This window comes from Cyanistes caeruleus, chromosome 3 (genome assembly GCF_971803275.1).
Source record: "Cyanistes caeruleus chromosome 3, bCyaCae1.hap1.1, whole genome shotgun sequence".
Lineage (NCBI taxonomy): Eukaryota > Metazoa > Chordata > Aves > Passeriformes > Paridae > Cyanistes > Cyanistes caeruleus.
The window spans coordinates 15,676,411-15,696,758 of NC_141703.1; the positions used below are offsets into that span (position 1 = coordinate 15,676,411).

The 20,348-nt window shown below is 39.0% G+C and overlaps 1 protein-coding gene across 11 annotated transcripts in view; it reads left to right on the plus strand.

Moving 5' to 3' along the window:
- The first annotated feature begins 1,113 nt into the window (after positions 1-1,113).
- ADGRG2 (adhesion G protein-coupled receptor G2) overlaps positions 1,114-20,348 on the plus strand; it is a 56,517-nt gene continuing 37,282 nt past the window's right edge. For 3 of the 11 annotated variants that reach the window (XM_023918451.2, XM_023918452.2, XM_023918453.2), the window contains exons 1-3: positions 1,782-1,891; positions 12,478-12,596; positions 19,207-19,824. In XM_023918451.2, the coding sequence (XP_023774219.2) occupies positions 12,479-12,596; positions 19,207-19,824 (736 nt within the window). In that variant the 5' untranslated portion in view covers positions 1,782-1,891; position 12,478. Of the gene's footprint in view, positions 1,518-1,779; positions 1,892-12,477; positions 12,597-19,206; positions 19,825-20,348 lie in introns of those variants that run through there. The other 8 variants (XM_086879972.1, XM_086879975.1, XM_086879969.1 and 5 more) reach the window with 7 other exon arrangements.

A 20,348-nucleotide genomic window follows, 5' to 3' on the forward strand; every position in this document is an offset into this window, starting at 1 on the left:
GTAAAGCACACTGTGGATTTGTCAAAAGAGCACTTATGTAGAATCATTAGACAAGTCTTTTCATAGACAAATTATATTCTTATGCATCACACCCTTAGTACTAACTTTATGACAATTTTTCTTTTCTTCCTCATTGATCTCATGAATCCATATCGGAAGAGAAATAGTTATAATTCTCACAGGTGATTTAAACTAGAAAGAGAACAGATTTTATGGTCCTTAAGCCTTTGAGGAAGTGAAAGATATTCCACTAAGCAAGGCAGAGAAACAAATGCTTCCTGGTTTTGTTTCCTATGTGAGGAATTGCAAAAGCACCGGCCTTGTGTTCTTCTAGATGCCAGCTCCAAAGTACCCAAAGACACCACTGATCTAAGCAAAATGAAACAAGCCTCTTCATCTTACCCCCATTCCTTCTCTGCAAGTATTTCTCTACAAAACTATATTCATCGTGTGGCGTCATCACACCTCGTATCCTAGGAAGACCTGCTGTCTTTAGAGTTACTAGAATTTGTCCCTGTCTTTTCTTCTCAGTAACACTGACAAGAGTTGTCTCCTAAAGCTCCAGCCTTTCCCCCGGATGTGCTTTCTTCAGCTATGCCCTGCAGCCAGGCTTCTTTCTCCTTTTAGCCGTGCCTAGGTACCAAACCTCCAGCCGACATGCAAAGAGCAATTCCTAAACATTTGGTATAAAATGAATCATTGAAAATCCTGCCTTTTCAGAAGGAAATTTGCTTCATTCCAACGAATTGAAAAGTGGGAGAGCCACAGCTTCAGTTTTCTGCTGTCGTGATAGTGATCATTTACACTACCATTAATCTGAAGGGACTGTAGGTATGAATCCCATTCAAATGCAATGAAGGCTGCTAAATGTGCAAATTCTATGTTAACACTGGGGATTAATGTAGTTAAGTCTGTTTTAAAGGTGAAGTAAACTTTACAAGAGAGAAGGCTGGCTTAACCCTGAACACGTTGCCCACCAAGGAATGTGAAGCCGTTTATTCGCAGTGCTAATTCCCTCCCCCGAGCTGGCTGTATGCAGCCACCGAGTGTCCCCAAACCTTGTTCGAGCGCAGCCGGCACTGCTCGCTGCCCCCGCCGCGCCGGCCTCACGCCCCTGCGCTGCCGCAGCGCCCGGGACCGCGCCCGCACCCGCGGGGCCGCCGGGCGGGAGGGGCCCGCCGGGAGCGGGCTTCCCTCGGCTTTTCGCAGCACCTCCCTCGACTGCCTCCGCCCCTCGTCCAGCGGCTGTCCCGGCTGCCGGGGCCGCCGGAGCGCCTGCTGTGTCCAGTGCTGAGCGAGCGACGCGGCGCGGGGGGCCGGTACGGGACAGGCGGGACGGGACGGGACGGGACGGGACGGACGGGACAGGACGGACGGGACGGGCGGCCGCCCGGCGCCAGGTGAGTGGCTGCGGGCTCGCGGGAGCAGAGGCGGCCGGAGGCAGGGGGCTCCCGAGGGCGGGAGGGACCGGCAGCGCGGCGGCTGCGGGGATGGGAGTCACCCTGAGCCGGGTGGAGGTGAGCGGCTCTGCGGGGCCGGGCGGCAGAGGTGCGCGGCTCCCTTGGGATGGGCTTTCCCGCCGACTCTTCCCGGAGGGACTAGCGAGGGTAGGGTGGGGGGGTCCCGCGGGGGCGGCGGTGGTGGGCGGAGGAGCGCGGGTCAGGGAGCTCCGACCTCCGTGGGCAAGTCCCGCGGCTCCCGCTTAGTCACGGGTCCTCCCTTGGAGGGGCCCGGCGGGGCCCGCCCGGCCTGGGGGGCTGAGGGGGAGGTCCCGAGGGCGGGGCCGGGCCCGTTGGGACTCGCGCCCGGCCGGTGTGGGCCGAGGCCGCCGTGAGGGGCTGCGGGCAGCGCGGCCGGGATTCGTCCTGAGCAGCGCCGCGCTGCTCAGCAGGTACAGCTCGCTGCTGCTGGTGGAAAGCTCTCCGTCAGCTTTCCAGCTGAAACGCTTAATCTGTCAACGGCGAGAAAGCATTTAGTAACGTGTTTAAATTGGCCGAAAAATTGACTGATTTTGGTAGAGTCGTTGGTGGGGTTTAAACGCGGTTTAGACGAAGAGACAGGGTAGTGTCCCGTTGGGACAGTATTGCTAGACCGGCTCGGGGTTTGCTCTGGCACCCGTTTGCTGTGGGAACGGGTGCAAAAAATATCAGCTTAAAAGTTTCCCCTGCTTCTTTCGCATACATCCTGCAAGGAAACCCGTGTCGCTAAAAGTGATGTCTTCAGAGTTACCTTCTGTCAACAATAATTATTTCGGTCGGGGGTTTTGTCTGGGGTTGTTTTTGTCGTGTTTGCTGTGTACTGGAAGCATCCTTTCTTGACTGAATTTATTTTTGCTTTGGAAATTTATAGGTTTTGTCATTCATGGTTAGTATTTGTAACAGTACTGAACTCTTGCTTTTACTATGTTATTTTCTTGCATTGATTTTTGTGGAAACGGGATAAATGTTTGTAAGCTAGTTCAAGGTGCGCTTATCCAGCAAATAAAATGTGTGATTTTGCAAGCCTAGGCTGGTTTCAACTTAGATGAAATCACAGAATTGGTAAAGCTGAGATGAACCATAGTGGATCATCTGGGCCAACCTTCCTGCTCAAATCAGAGTAATGATGAAGGTGTGTTTAGCTCAACATGAGCTAAAATAGAGTTTACAACCTCCAGATCTAAGAGATGCCAATCCCAAAGCAAATTAGTTGTGTCTTCAGTTCTGTCACTTGTACTGAAAAAGTAAATCTGGTGTTTATGTGTCTACTCAGAACGTGTTCCTCCCTTTTGCTTGCATAGGCTAACAGTATACATCATCACTTAGAAGATACACAAGCTGATACTACTCTTCTTAAGCTGTCAACCTTAAGGGTGTTCCCGAGTGGAAAGCAGACTTTTGTAACCGTTTCCATGGGGAAAACAAGCAAAAGTTGTTCCTCTGCTAGGTGACCAGTAGTGTGTTTGTTGAATTAAACTAAAGAACAAAAAACATGTCTTTGCTTAGGAGGATCTCCAAGTACTTGTCTTCACTGAGGAAGCACATTTGTAATTTAATGATGAAGACAAATCTCTACTGAAGTGGAATTCTGTGAAAGAGGATGCAGGAAAGAAATTGCACATAAACAAAATTTGCTCAGATACAAATTGGGGCCACAAAATTTTCTACTTACACTGTAAGATAACGTTATGTCATTTCTACTATGGTACCAAGTGGACTAGTGTTTTTGGTATCTTTAGTAATATTATTTTAGTATCCTGAGGTAATTCTGTAGATCAAATGGAGTTTGTCAGGATGTTCTTTTTTTCTTCAGTGCCTTCCAAATTTAATGTTAAACTTCTGTTTCTAATACATTAGCAGAAGTTGGCTCAGATTAGGGCCAGTTGGAGCGAGATGAAGGACTAAATTCTCATTCTCAAGTTAATTACTCAGTTTATACAGTTTTTGTGCTGTGAGTGCTTTTAGTCAGGTCTTCCACTAGTAACTGTAGAGTGTTGGCAGATTGAGAAAGTTTGGGAGTTCATGAGAGAATAACTCTTGTTAAATTTGGACCATTTTTAGTTCTTATTATGTAATATGATCACTGGCCTTGGGAAATTCAGTTTAGCTTTAAAACTGACCACTACACTTGAGTTTTTTGTTTTCAGTGGAATATTAGATTAGATTATTTGAAGGCCAAAGTAAGGGTAGCCCATGCAAATAATCTCATAGACTTCAGTGTAAGAATTAGCATGAATAAGTCATGTTATTTGGCCTGAAATGTTAGCTTTATGATAAATGGTAAGTCTACTAGTGGTTTTGTATGTCTAGGTTCAGTTAAAAGCTTTGCTCTTTTACAGATGCAAGGATTTAGAGAATATTCATTTGTTGGTAGCTTGTGAATGTGAATGGAGTTGATCATTCCGTTTGTTAGACAGGTGCTCATTATTATGAGAGTCTTACTCTTTTTAGTCATAAATTCCTAGTGAAGTTACAATTTGGAAATTGCTCTATGAAAAAGGCTTCTATAACTATGTGGTAATTAATACGACAGTTGCTTGGAAGTCTTGCATTCCTTTTGTGACAAAATACCTTTGAAATTTATTGTTGTTCAGGATGGACAAAGGGTCTTTTGTAGCAGACAAAATCAAAGACAAAAAAAATCCATCTCAAACTCCTCCCTGCATGAGTCACATGGATTTGTCTTCAGCTGTGAGCTGAATATTTTGTATGCCACAGGTATTCAACCTGTGAGTGCTTCCTACATCAGGTTCAGGACAGTTTCATTGCAGGTGTTATGCAGTGGAACTGATACAAGATTTCAGAAGTGTGTCTGGCAGTTCAAGTCCTAGACTCAGTATTTTCTGTCTTTCTTTTATTGATGAGTTCTGTATCACAGAAATACAAATACTGTTTGACACAACAGTTGCTTTTCAGCTAGTGCCTTCTAAAAATTGTGTTGTTCTAGGTTCTCTTCTGCTGGCTGCTTACATACGGTGTTCTTAACAGCTCATAGAAAAAGTATAGTTATGATGATGTTATATGTTGTTATGATGATATAATTATGATGATAACATGATTGGCTTATTTTTGTTCATTTTAAAGGAAAACTGATGAATGTTGCTTATACTAGATGAGACAGTAGATAGAAAATAAATACTTTATAAAGTTCTTCAATCTACTTAAAATACTTTTTCAATCTATAGAATTTATAGAAAATTACTAGAATTTATCACAGTATTTCTGTTTTCTGAAATTTGCACGAGTACCTCAAGTGATGCCTTAGCTACCAAAAAAGAACAACCCCTCAAAAATTGAGCACAATTTGCTTATGTATGGTGTTCCTTAAAGGAATCATAAAGGAATCATTAAGGTCTAAGAGTTCCATCAGAAGGTTTGCCTGAAGTTGTCATGTTTGACAAGATGTGAGACTTTTAAAAATGGTAGAATTAGAATGACAAGGAGTAATGTGATTATGATAATTGTGGAAATATTGCTGTGCACACATAACAAAACTTATCTTCTTTTACTGATGCTTTTAGTGGTCAAAATATTGTCTTTGTAAATCACTTTCTTTAGAGAAAAAAGGACTGTGCCTCTGTGCCTGGATTTGTTAGACATTTGGGCATGCCTAATTGTGAATGCTGCTAAACTCCATGTTTAAGTTCTAAGTTCCCAACCAGACTTTGAATACCTTTGTTTCTTTTGCACCAAATTAATTATGGGCATAAGCTAACTGAATGGGTTTCTGATGGGCTTCATGTTTTGAAGTGACTTTGTTCCTCCATTACTTACTCATAGCATAGTCCATGTGTCCATATAAGTTGGATTAAAAATGCTTTTTCTTTTTTCATCCTCATCTATGTTTTGGCAAGTCAGAAATGTGGTGATTGTGCTTTATTTTTGAGAAAGCTAATCACTCTTTGACAGAGGTGGAGTTGGTGAAAAAAGCCATGTGTAGTTGTACAAAATAAATTTTTTGAGCTGATACATTTGTGGGTGTGCACACAGGAATGGTTCAGATTTAAATAAGCTTGTCTGAAGTTGCTTTCAAGCCATCTACTCACCTATGTGATGACTTTAAAGTGTTCATGAATGTTTGCTATTGACTAGCTTGCCTAACATGGGCAATGGTACCATCTCCTGTTCCACTGCAGACACGTTGACCCACGAGGAGGAGAAATACTAAAGGAAGCCCAGATTGCTGTTCGGGCATAACTCTGTTTCCTAGAATGTCTTAATAGAGGTTCCCTAAATATTTACCCCGTGTGGAGACTGAAGTGCCAACACGACTGTATTTCCTTAGGCTGTATGAGGTAGTGATGCCATGTTCTGTATCAGAATTTTAGTGGGACTTTGGAAGATGCTCGATTCAGTGCAGCCATCTTTCCAAACAGATGAGTTCTATTTCTGTGGTACAAACTGTTAGTTTTGGTCATTGGGCTGTTGACTGAAAGAGTCTGACAGACTGTTATAAACCACCTCCACCCCCCTCTTTCAACCAAAAACCTCCACCAAATATTGTGCTTAGCTTCCAGAGAAATTTTAATGGCTCCAACTGCAAGATCCAAGAGACCTGTTAAGTCCATAAAGTGAAGTTTAGGATGAAATCACAGTACATTTATTTTTTAGGGTGTTACTATTCAAGAGAGCTTGGAAAGAAGAGTGGGGAAGAAAAGTGTAAACTGAGCAGAAACAACTACTTTTTATTTTCCTCCACTTACAGTAAGATTAAACTTTCAGAAGTTGCTCTTCTCTTTTTTTAAGTAGGAAAATTGAAAGCATGAGCTGGACAGGCTTCTTTTTTGGCATGCCTGGTGCTCACCTGACTTCTCACAGCCTGCTTACATAATTTACTGATTATGAATATTTGAGGTTTAGAAAAGTCATTGTCCTTCCTTTTTTCTCTCTGCATCAAGTCCTGTGGCTGAATACAAAGGTTTTTGGAATCTTTTTTTGTACTTTTTTGTGCTTATATCTCTGTATACCCTTTCTCATGCTTTTATATTCCTCAAGGTACATGCACAGTATTCCTTTAATCTTTTCTGATGTGCCAGCGTTTGTGTGGTCTTCTACTCTGCAGAACACATCTTGTTGTTTCCCCCCTCCATTAAGGGAAATGTAAACAACCTGTCTGAAATTGAAATAATCAGACTTGTGGCAAGTGTAACTACTTTTATTGCATGTCTGCTTGAAGTGCTTCATCAGTACTTTGTAAATTCTTTTAACAGGAAACCTGCTCAGGCATTGTCATTGAAGGGCTTTTTAGTTTGCTGTAGAATTAATAGAGGGTGTAGGTAAAACTGTGCTCTTGAGGGAATACACCATGCAGACAAGGATTTCCTGATTAATGTAAAACTTTTATAAGAGCTACAGAGAGGCCACTTGCTCATCTCCCAGGTGTCAATTGGATGAGGAGGGGAAACATTTCCAGTTTGGGTAAGAGAGAACAAAACTTGGTTGTAATTGTCCCCTGTCCTATTTTTGCACTGTATAGAGCACAAGTTACTGTACAAGAGAATTAAGTCCCAAAAGTGCAGGTTTTTTGGCCCTAAGGTCCATAATGGAGAACCATCCAATAGCACATTCCACTCCTGAATCTACTTACACAGGCCTAAGTGATTAAATTTGCGCTTTTACATGAATCTGAGGGAAAATCTGTGAGTTTAACTGAAGACTTGCACAGCTGAGCATTTATAAAATAAAAAAATATTAAAAAGTCATTCTAATTCCAGTATCCTGCAACAGTTGAAAGGCTATACAAAAGAATGTATTTCTCAGAGAGTTAATCCTCCAGTTCTCTGAAGAACTCAATCCTCCAGTTCTCTGAAGAACTCAATCAACGAACTATGAGTTTTGCAGATGACTGATGTCTGTGCTTAAAGCAGCTTGTTGCTCTTGTAAGCCACTTATTAACAAGTAAAATGTTTTAATATCTTTGAACAGTAAAGATTTATGTCAGGAGGAAGGTCCTTGAACTTGAACACATTACCATTATGGTCTTAGAAAAAGCTGGTATTTTACATAAAGTATCTATATGAACACTGTGACTATACAGAATACAGTTTTCACAGACATGATTAACACTGGAGAAAATTAATGAAAATGAAATTACTATCAGACAGTAATAATCCTATTACTGTTTTCTGGAAAAAGCACATAAAAAACCCCCCATGGAATAACGTTTTAAACTCAATGGTGCTACTTTTGCTGTTAAGTCAGTAAGTTCAGTATGTGCCAAAATTTACTGTGACACAAGAGTTTCCAACATAAGCGTCCTCCCTATTACATCTAAGTTGCTTCAGCCAAAATTTAAAAATAACATAAAAACTTTACTGTGTTTTGGTTCCAGTCTGGAAAATATAAGGAGTTGATGGAAGAAGTCTACAGTCTGATATTTCTGAAAGGAAAGACATCAAGAAGTTTTCATACCTGGGCGGTAGAATGTGTTTCTCTTGTTTTAGCCTTTTATTACCTGCTATAGACTTGAATAAGGCAGAATGTCACAGAAGAGCAGCCAGAAACTTACCATTCATTATTACCCTCCTCATCAGCAGTAGCTTCTATAAATTTGGATTTTTTTTTTTATTGAAATCCAAAATCTTAGTAGGGGATAAATACAGAAGACAGAATGAGACCTGAAGGCTATGGATAAGTGTGGCTTGAACAAAGCAGTTTGAGGTGTAACAGTAGACAGCGTGATTGGAAGTAATTGAATGATTGCTTTGGGCCGTAATTTCCAACATAAGTTACTGTAACCAACTGTTCATGCATTGGCAGTGAGAACCTGCTCTGGCTTAACGTAGCATAAAAGAACTAATAGGTTATTAAATGTTAAAGACTGCCAGAAAATATGTATTTTCAACAAGAATTGTGAAATCTGGATGTGAATTTTTTCCAAAAGTGATTTAACAAAATACATTACAGAACACAACTGCTGTGTTTCTGTTTTGCACTTTCTTCATCTTTAATCGTATGAAAATATATCTGCTGTACTACAAGGCAAGCAGTTGCTGGAGATAAGTGCTAAATGTCTTTATATGGCACCTATGGGTACACACTTGGAAAGTAGTAAAGAAAAATACCAGGGCAAGAGCTAATTATTATTGATAGGAATACAGACTCCTTTTTTATACCAACTTCCTATCTCTGTTTCCACTAACCTCTTTAATTTGCAAAGAGCGTGATATTAATGCGGAACTGTGACATGTATAACACAGCAGACAAAAAGAAAGAAAATCCATTTTTTCAAGTATGTTTGTTCATTTGCTTTAAGAAAAGCACTGTCAATTATATTTTGACTTTCAAATTAATAAGATGGTGTGAAATGTTGTGAGACCTGGGTACAAGGTTGTCATTGATTAAAATAAGACACTCTTCATGGAGAGCAAACAGGACATGACAGATTTGTGCCTGAGCCTTTAATTTCTATTTTCTGAATTTTTATTTTTTCTGCTGACCTTAAAGAAATGTTTTATATTGTCATTTATTTCAGACACTTAGCTCATTGTAAATAAAAACCACTTAGTTGTTACTGAGAAAGTGAAGCCAGCTGGTTATATCTTTACCTGTAGTGTGTGCATAGAATTCTTTCCCACACTTGGTTGGCTCAGTAACTGTTGTACTTAATTAGAAATGCTTGATATACACCTGAAATTTCTTCATCCTGCTGCAAAAACTATGCATAATTATGCTGGACTCCTCGAGTCACACCATATTCATCTATTTTGAAGAACAATACCAATGTTAATTTGAACACATGAGTAAATTAATAACAAATGAGAAGAAAACCTTATACCTAATTCTGTAATGTCCACAACTATGTATCTGCACTTACATTACTGTTCAGGGTCCTTTAGAATAAAGATTTAGAATTCTAATAAAAAAGGTCTTAATTAAGTTTAAGAACATAATGGCCAAATGTTTTTGAATGTATCATATGACCATTATTTGAATAGATATGGTGAAATTTTATTTCATATCTTGCTTTTTTCCTTAAAAAATATACCAAATATAGCAGCATATTTTTCTTTAGTAGTGTCTAAACAATATTGCTGCAAAAAGAAAGGAACACAAATGTTATTTTCCCAACTCTTTTAATTGTATATTTTATCTGGACATTGGAACAAATCTTGCACTAGTGTAACTATCCAAAGTATTGCAAAAGTCAGTTGAGCTGTGACCATGTCAGTATTTAACTTTATACATTTATTCAGTTTCCTGCTATCTGGATTTTATTGCTTTGCCTGGGATCATTAATTTTCATTCATAGCTTTGAATAGTTTTGGAGCTCTTGATGCAACTGTTTTCAGTCAATAAGAAGCTCTGATTCTGTACCTACTTGTCTTTGCCAGGCCCATATCTCTAAGTGAGAACGATGTCAAAAAACCCCAGTTGAGATAAAAACCTAAACGTACAGAAAGTATTTATTACAGCCTTTTGCTTAAACACTGGACAAATATTAGTAAAGCTCACTGTGAAATGCCAGAGTTAGAGGAAGGTCCATTCAAACTCCTCAGGGCTAGACTGCTCAGACGGGGCTGGAGTCAGTACCAGAAATTTCTTGGCTCCTGTACTCATATTTAAACTTTTGTAACGCAGTTTTTATTTCTGGGGGTGGGACACTAACATCATTGTCTAATGAGCTCTGCCAAACAAAACAGAAGGCATGCTTGGTGGTTCAGGAATAAACATCTGTCCTAGTCAGCTTAGTTCATGTCTATCTGTTTGCAGCACTGAGGCTTAAGGAGAAAACCAAAATCAGAGAATTTAGGAGTGTTTTGAATCAGTTATCATACGTCACACAAAGCAAGCAGCTTACCTCATTACTTGCCAGCATCAATGGCTACACTTGTGGATGCCACTGAGTATTTTTGGGCTCCATCTCATTCACATTGCAACTCTTGGTTTCTAGGTAGTAGAGAAAAGGGATGCTGGAAGTTGTGTTTGTTTTGTTGGCTGAATGCATCACTATGGATGGATGGTGTAGTGTACACAAGATTTCCCTATAAAATGGAAGAATAGATACTATAGATATATACAGATATAATATGCAGCTTGGTTTTGCTTGGAAGTGACCTAATTTGAGACTAGATTGGGAAATGCAAGTAAGCAAAGAAAGGAAACAGTTTTTGGATGAGCATCTATTTAACCCTAGGAAATTATATTGTAAATGCACAGTTCTTGAAGTTGTCAGATATATTTAGGCACAACAATTTTCATTATCATATTCTTTGGATAATTAATTTAATTCTGCTACTTAGGTTGCTGATGGAACAACTTCCATCAACAACTTAATACAAAGTTTTTAGGCATTCAGAGAAGCAAGCTGAGGACAAGTTTGAACATGTTTCCTGGGGATCTTTAAAAAGCTAGCCCACCATTGACATTTCTTGCCTTTTTTTACTTGTTTGGTTTTGATCTGTTCCTGCATAGGATTGTGCATATTAGATATGGCCATTGTTCTAGCATGTGGTTTGTCAGCTTTTTTATTTGTTAGAAGTATTTAATGTATAATTCTTGAAAACACTGCAAATGATGTTGCAGTGCTCTCAATTTTTAAAAAGCCTTTGCTTTATGCTTTCTATGTTATGTTGTTTTATGGTTATAATTTATTTGCTTGTATGTTTAATCAATTTCTAAAGTTTCAATTGCTTATCAACTTCACTGTTTCTTAGTTTATTCCTGTGGCACTTCTTTTGCAGAATTCAGCCCATAGTAACCATTGTTAATAAATATTTACATTTGTGTGAATGCTTGCAAAAAATTTACATTTTAGCCCTAATCTTAAAAAAATTTAAAACTCCAGAAAGAGTTCACCATTTAACAATGCTTGAAAAAAGGGGAAAAGAAGGGAAGGTACTTCTGCCTGACACAGCATGAGCAGAAGTACAGTGCAGTTTGTGAGCAGTGTCAGTGCTAACCAATGCACTTGCACATGCGCCCAACTTGTGATGGCCAAGTGAAACTTCTGGTGTCAGGCAGAATGCTCTGATCTACCCTAAAGCTGATACATGGAAGATACTCAATATGTAAAATCTACTGCTTTGTATGTTTTGAGAATCAGCTACATAACATTGGAACATAATGGTTCCAATAGTGGAATAACATTCCACTATGTATCTAAACTTTTTTATTTAAGAATTAATGTGTGCAAAAAACACCTGAATGTTTCTTTCAGCATGCAAAATATTCAGTTGCACCTTTTTTTGAAAAGATTTAAAAAAAAATATTTTATAGAATGGTATCTCTTATAATTGGAGGCATATTCCTTTTCCTACTCATTTTCTTTTGTTTTGTTGGTCACATTAAACAACAATCACTAGGAAGAAAAGTGGACAAACCAGGTTTTCATGATATTGTTCATGAACTTGATGCTCAGTGATTTATGGTGTTTGTCTCTCTCTCTTTCTTTTTTTTTTTGTTTTGGTATTTTTTTGTTTTGTTGTTTTTTTGTTTGTTTGTTTTTATTGGGTTTTTTTTCAGTAGCTTCTTGCTTTGATAATGAGATGAGAATTGGGAATCAAAATCTTGCCTCTTAGTTCATAGTGTTGATGTTAGTGTCACATGAGAGAACATGTGGGTAGTGGACTGAAGAGATGGTTTCCTACATACTTATTAAAGCTTTTAGACAACTTCTCCATGCTGGCTCTGTCAGCTTTTGTTGGTTTTTTTTTTGTTGTTGTTGTGTGCAAATCTTTTGGAGGGGTTTATTTGTTTTTCAAATGCTGAAAGTCTTATTTGTGCAAGGAGTCATGGCCGTGCTCTGATGTATTTGTAGTCTTTGGAGAATTAGAGCTTGGCTGAGGTGTTTTTTTGTTTTTTTTCTTTCAGCAAACATCTCTTTCTCCCTTAGTGTCTTGGCAATATACAGAGTATCCACACATTTCTGTGCAATATATACCCAATAGTATAACAGGGTTGTGAAGATTTATGCTCATGTTGGAAACATATTTTGTCATAATGTTCACACACCTACACGTTTCCTAGTCATTGTGGTTTATTTATCTATTTCTTCTAGAATGGTTGCCTGGGGAAAACAGCACTGCTGTGTTGGCAGAATACAGGATGTTTTCTTGAGATTCAGAATTGTTCAAGCAGTGCTTTTACTTCAGTTGTTCTTGGCTACAGCAAGCAAAGGTAAGAGAATTTTTTCCTGATTTGTCTAGTGTTGGTATTCCAAATAAATAACATTAGTCTTGATGAATAGGACTTTTGAATATATTCATACAGGCAAGATTTTGCCTCTTGAAATCAAGAAGAAAAACTGTCCCTAACAAGAAATTAAACAGTTGGTGCTTAGCATTTTGGATGCTTTTTATGTTTTCATAAAAATCATTGGTAGTAATTTCTTCTAGACTATTGATGAGGAGAGAACCAAAGCACAGTTTGTAATAACAAGACAAATTATTCTATTGCTGGGTTTTTTTGAGCAGGAAGTGTTATTATTTTCAAAACATGTTGTTACATCTTTTATACTGCTTTTAAAAAAACACCACAAGATGCTTTGAGCTTTGCTCTGTTTAGGGTGTGTGTGTGTAGAACATCTTCTGCATTGATCTTGGTTGAGGATCTGAATATGGCTAAGAAAAAGGTAATAAAGTCCAAAACATGTAACAGAAATTACATATTTGAACTTGGAAGTTTATGCTCTTTATGTAACAGTAAATGAAAAATAAATGCATAAGGTTCTTGTGGATAATTGACATGGTGAGGCTTTTGTGTGAGGTAAAGTAGAATAAAGTGAGGTAAAATAATTTGTGTTTTTTCATGGCTGTTCTGTAAACTGATAGTTAGTCTGTTACTGCTCTGGACCTTAGCTGATAAAGAGAACAGCACTTGTCATTCATGAAGTTTCATTATGTCAGTAGTGTGTAATGCATTTATCATGTTAATAATGTGCTTAGTGTATTTAAAAATCTGAGTGTTTTTTGCTGCGTATTTAATAGCTAGTTTCAGAAGCTGCTTTCTGTGTCATGGCATGTTATTTTACTCTAGGTTAGAACTTCTTGCAGTTCAGATTTACTGCCTGATTTTTTACATTTAAGTCTGCCTGCTTAACAACATAGTACAGCCAGTGAGGTTTCATAGGTTCAGACTAGATTAGTTTTGACTCTAATTCTGCAGTTACGGTAACTTTTACAAAATGTTTCTGTTGAGGCAGAATCTGAGATTCAGGTGATAAACCTGCTGCTTAGATGGAGAGGTGTTAACCTCTTGTACTTTAAATAGTGAAAAGGACAGAGCTGCTCAGCAGATGGACAGATGTGTCATTGAAGAGTTTTGCCAAGGAAAATTCAACTGTATCTGAAGTTCTGAGGAAGCAAGCAAAGAGGGGTTTCATTTTTCACCCTTGTATCACTTACAACTGTCAGTAATCATCAAGGAAGGCTAAATTAACACAAGAGTGTGTTTACATTTCCCCCCTATTTTATTGGGGTTTTTTTGGTTTTAGGCTGTCAGCAGTTAGTACTGTCAGCTGCATCTCTACTCAGTTCTCTCCTCATCTGAGGTGCCAGAATATGTTTGTGTTCTCCAAAAAATGTGAAGAGAGAAAAACTTCTTGTGTTTTGTTTTATTTTGATGCTCTGGATGTTGGATAATGTGGTGTTTATCCCCAGCTAAACAAATAGAGCTGTGAATGAAAAGGAGGGATGAAATTGATTTTGGGGAAACATTTCTTAGATTCAGATTTCAAAATGTTCAACAGAATCAAGTGAGTCACATGTAGAAAGTTTAGTTTTAGACTTTAATGAAAACAAGTTATGAGCTCTAGATGGGATATGTGAGTATATAAGAGTCTTTTGACGTCATTTTAATGGTCTGTAGCAAGCCAAACGTGTCACAGGTGGCAAACACTTGCAAGAAAGTTAATTATTGTTATTAATTATTGTTATTAGTTAAAAGCCAGACTGTGCAGACACGTAAGCTTGTGACTATTTTTATTCAAGAGAATACCTGACTGTATTAATGCTCAGCTGTTCTCATCCAGTGGTTACTAGTAACATAAGGAAAATAACACTGGTTCTTATGTACTGAGAGAATCTGCTCCTGTAGGTCTAATTCTTAATACCTACAGTTGGCTATCTTTTCTAAAGATACTAGTTATCACTATCTAAAAATGTTGAGGAAAAAGAAAGAGATTAATTTTTGGTTTGTGTTGTCATTCTCAGAAAGTTAATTTTAAACTTTTGGAGGTATATGCATATGTTTCAGGATTTCTTTTAGGGCTTAAGAGAACATGCTTATTAAGTACATTGCTTTTAGTTTTAGTGAAGTAAGAGATAAGTATAGTAAGAAGAAAAAATTTGCATTTCTGAAAAGGTTTATATGCCCAAATACAGCAGAAGACATTGGAAAGTCATCCCATGATTACTATTGAATGGAGTTTCCTTCACTCCAAATTGTGGGATTTTTTTTTTATTTCTTTTTTTTTAATTGCCATTATTTATTTTTTCTTGATTTTTCTTACTCTGGAGCTGTTTGAAGCATTCTTTCCACTATGCTCCTTTTTCTGTGGTGTGGTGATAAAGGTGTGTTCATGGCTGCTTTTCTGAATGTATTGTATTGTCTGCATGCAAGGAGACTACAGGAATGGCTCTGTCAGAGCACAGGCAGTTCCAGCTCCTTGGTTCCGTGGTCAAGGGTGGGTCACAGCCCACAACCACCGCTGCTTGAGAAAATAAGTGATGATTAACAGATCTTCCAAAGGTTTTACTGTAATGTCATCTCCTGCTTACAATGTATCCACCCACATGTCAAGGAGACTTAGTCAAGATAATACTGATAATTAATTCCTAATGTAATGCTGTACTGCACTCACTTGGAACAACAAAGTGCTTTTTGTGACTATGATTATGATTTCCTTTCTGCTTTTTCAGCATTCTTTGGGTAGATAAAGCATATTAAAACTTCCAGCCTTGTAACAATTCAGATAGTATTGGTATGTATTCTCTTAATTTTGGCATCCCTTTTTGGCACTTTTTTAAATGACTGTTCAGAGCAAGTGGGCCAGCTTTACAGTTTCCAGAAGGGTAGACCTTTCTATGTAAACACTTTTCTTAGTTTAAATTAATTCTTCAGGCCTTGCATATCAATAGCAGTCTTTCTGGATTATCAGGAGAATCATCAGCTGATTGATCTCATTTTGCATAATTTCTGTTGGCTACCAACAACTGTTTTCATCTACAAGTTTGTGTCTACTCTGGCTTCCCCAAGAACTAAAGAATGTAATAGTATTTACCAGCCCTTTAATCCACTATTGGCATATCAACACTGATTTAATGCTTAACATGAAATCAAGCCTCTCTCAGAATTTGTTCACTTCCAAAACCAAGTCTGCTGACGATACTTCAAGTTTTGATTAGTATTTTTGCTCAGGAATGGAATTCCAGTGTGGCGTTTTGGATAGTTAACAGTGACTTCAAGTTTTGAAGCTGTGTCAGGAAACTTCCTTTACCAGTCAATTTGGCCATCTCTGCGTGCTCAACATTGGTTACAGGAATTTTGGAGGCTATATGAGTCATGCAAGTATACTTCTGACATATACTGTCTGAGGAACAGCTGCTGCATCAAGTCTTTCAAAACTTTCAGCAAAATTTCTACTTAATAATGAAAGACCAATTTTTTTTTTTTATTTGGAAAGACTGTCACCAGTGTTGGCAAGTAACTAGCTGGCCATTTCCTTTATATAATTGATTTCCTTATGATCTGTCCATGCTGTAAGGTGGAGATGTGTGTTAATATTACTTTAAAAGGTAGGTATATTTGAGCCCCCATTTTGAAAAATCTCATATTCTGTGACACTTTCCCCTCCCATCCAGTCTTCCTCATCCAGCTTTTAAGTAATTTTAAAGATTAGTTTTCCATGCTGAAGTGTTCTTAGCTGAGTATCCCAGATTTTGCTTTCAGACTCTGACAAGTGGCCAAACTGAATGAGTGAATTCATGCTGCAGGGTTAGGCAGGAGAGGCTTGCTGTTGGGCCAAGTATGTCTTTCTTTTCCTTTGCCATTTAGAACCAATCTAAGTATTAACTCACCATTCAAAATCATCTGTCTGCTTGTTAGGATTTTCACCTAATTTTAGCCTGTACCCAGAGAATTTTTGTTTGGTCTATGGCCTTGTATGACACTTCTGTCACGCATAATTTCTGTAATGATTCCAGGTTGTGAAAAATGCCTGCAGACTTCTGCTAGTTAGCATCACAGAGTCTTGAATCTAGGATGCAACAAGAATCAAAAGTATGAATGACTTTTTATGAAACTGGATTGATAACTTTTCTGTTCCAAACATTTCTGGTAGCTTGTACCTATCAAGCTTTACTTGGAAGTTAGGAACTTTCTCCTTGTTTTTCCTTGTTGCTATTGAAAAAGAAATTTGAGAGCCTGGAGGTCAAGAGATAGAAAAGTTGTCAGAACTGGCCTGATGAAAGCTGGTGCTCTGGTTGCATGAGAACATTACAGAAGAACTGGCTGTGATCTTGACAGCTAGCTAGGATTATGAACATAACCTACCCTGGAAAAAAACCCTGATCCAAGTTGCCTGGAAGTTTGTCTTCTTACAGAGGATCTAATGAAAAAGGTTTTTTCCTATGTTGGATGATCTTTTTCTGCTTTCCAACCCTGACCAATCGTGATTAATCCCTTATGTCCTCTGGAGCATACATAAAAGCTCTGCATATACTGATAAATAATTACCTCCTTAAAGGTGTCAGTAGTGTGTTCTCTTGCACTGGCTGAACATCTGACAGGCTATTTCATTTTTCTGTTGTTCCATTTCATGTTCCAGAGGAACTTTTTCTTATTTTGTTGCTGCTATGAGCACCATAAAGGAAGCAACAATGATAATGATAATGTAATTGAAGCGTGCATATTTTCACAAAATAAGAGTCAGCTCCCAAGACTTTACATCTATAACCACAAAAGCCTGTCGTTTCCTGTACTGAGACAATGGAGGAAATGCACCTGCAAGAACTAAACAGTATGATCAAGTTTCAGTGTTTGGGGAATTGTCTTGGAACTACTTGTTTTATATGGAAGGTGCCTGCTGGACCTGATGTTTATGAACAGAGAGAGTTGGTGGATGATGTGATGGTTGGAGGCCTTAGCAATCACAAAATTAGTTTTTGATTTTTCAATGCTTAAGGAGGGGAGTCCGAAGAGCTGCCACCTTGGACTTCTGGAAGGGAGACTTTGGCAAGTTTAGGGGACTGGTTGATGGGGTCCCTTTGGAAGCAGCCCTGAAGGGTAAAGGAGTCCAGGAAGGCTGGACATTCTTCTTCAAGAAGGAATTCATAAAGAGGCAGGAGCAGATCATCTTCTGCTGAAAGACAAGCCAGTGGGGAAGATGGCCAGCCTGGCTGAACAGTGAGCTTTGGCTGGAACTCAGGAAAGAAGAGATTATGACCTTTTGAAGAAGGGGCAGGAAACTCAGGAGGACTACAAGGATGCCTTAAGGTTAGGCAGGGAGAAAATCAGAAAGGCCAAAACCCAACTAAAATTCAGTCTAGCTACTGCCATAAAAACCAAAAAATTTTCTATAAATACATTAGCAACAAAACAGCTGAGACTCTCCAGCCTTTATTGGATGAAGGGGGAAATGTAGTGACAAAGGGTGAGGAAAAGGCTGGTGTACTTCAAGATTTTTTTGCCTTAGTCTCAGAGTACCCAGCCCCCTAAGCTGGAAGACAGGAATGAGGAGCAGAATGAAGCCTCAGTTGTGTGAGGTTCAACAAGGTCAAGTGCCAGGTCCTGCCCTTGGGTCATAACAACCCCATGCAGCACTACAGGCTTGGGGAAGAGTGGCTGGAAAGCTGCATGGAAGAAAAGAATCTGGAGGTGTTGATTGACAGCTGCTGAGCATGAGCCAGTGTGTGTGCCCAGGTGGCCAAGAAGGGCAGTGGCATCCTGGCCTGGATCAGCAATAGTGTGGCCAGCAGGACAGGGCAGTGATTGTCCCCTGTATTCAGTGCTGGTGAGGCTACATCTCAAATCCAGTGTTCAGTTCTGAGCTCCTCATTTCAAGAAAGACATTTTGGTGCTGGAGCGAGTCCAGTGAATGGCAACAGAGCTGGTGAAGAGTCTGGAGTACAAGTCCTCTGAGAAGCAACTGAGGGACCTGGGATTGTTTAGCCTGGAGAAAGAATCATGGGAGACCCTATTGCTCTCTGCCTTAAGGGAGGTTGTAGTGAAACGGGGCTCAGTCTCTTCTCCAAAATAAGCAGCAACAGAACAAGAGTAAATGGCCTGAAGTTGCACCAGATGAGGTTTATATTGGATACTAGGAAATGTTTCTTTGTGGAAAGGGTTGCGAAGCGTTGAACCAAGCTGTGGAGGGAAGTGGTTGAGTCCATCCCTGGAGGTGCTTAAAAGTTGTGTAGATGTGGTGCTTGGGGACAAGGTTTAGTGGTGGACTTGGCAGTGCTGGGTTGACAGTTGGACTCAATGATCTTGGAGGCCTTTTCCAGCCTGAATGATTCTGTGATTCTACATGGTCATCCTTGGTCTTGTGCATAAGTTTTACTTCAAAGTTTTAATGAGCAGCTAGGATTTATTGACTGCCTCCAAATTTGTCACTTCCTCACCACAAAAATAAAGCCAAAGAAGTAAGTTGCAAGATTGTTTGTTAATGTATTGTTTTGAAATCTCCTAGGAAAATGCCTAGAAACGGAACTGTATGGAAGAATAACTTTCATATAAAAGTTCTTTATTAAGACTAAATCATTTTACAAATCACCTTTTCTTTATTTAGATCAGGAGGATTTCCTAGGGCGATACAAAGCCGTCTTTAAGACTGCATGTGAAGATCCTTGGAGTATGTCTTCAAGAATTTCTCTGCATCCCTTGCGAGAATTCCTTGTCTGTGTGCACCTCAAGCTGTATTCCTCAAATAGTCCATGGACAGCATATGTATATGCAGAAAAAACTCTTCACACCAATCTCTCTGCAAATAAGTATGATCTTGGACTTACAGGAGATCATGGTAAATTGAAGATATGGTTGTTTGGAAAACAAATAAATACTGCAGTAAGACTTCGTAAAAACACTTGGAACCAAATATGTATCCAGTGGAAAAGTGACAATGAGGAGATGAAGGTATTCATAAATGGAACAGAAAAATTACACAAGAAACTAAATGGGAAAGTCAATTTGCCTGGAAAAGGCCAGTTTTTACTTGGCTGTTCAAAGCTGCAAGGTACAGCTGCATCACCTGGCCAGGGTATGACTGGGGAGCTGTACCTGTTCAGAATGTGGGACAAGGCAAATATAACACAATCTAAGGACTGCCAGGATAGTGGTGTTATACGCTGGAGAAAGGAGGATTGGACCTATAACACAACAGTAGAAGAGGATGACTCTTTACAATGTGGTAAGTACCAGTGCATTGCTTTTGTAATAGTAATTCAGTCAAAAGTTAATCTGAGCATGTGTAGCATTTCTCTTCCAGATTTTAAAAGCTGTAGTTTATTAATAATTTCTAGCTAAATTCTTGATGAGATCATTTGAGGACCTGCAACTTCTTCCAGTTTTTATCCAAATAAAAAGGTATAGCATCAGTCCCATCTATCAATGTCATCTTAAAATAATTTATTTACACCTCTCCTGTTCAAAGAATAAATACGGAGGAAAGCGTTTCTGGTTCTCATTCTACACATTTGCTAGGCCAAAATTTCAATGAGTGCAACTTTTCCCTGCTTTACTGGCACACTACGCCATATTCAGCTGGTAGGGTCTACATCTGCAAAAATGATAGGAGGATCCAATTTCTTCTTTATGAGCATCAGTAATGTGTCCTTGATTAAAATGACCAGATTATTTCTCACACATTTCTCAAAATTCTTCTCTGCCCTGAAAAAGACCATAAAAACCTCTGAATCAAACCAAACCAAGATT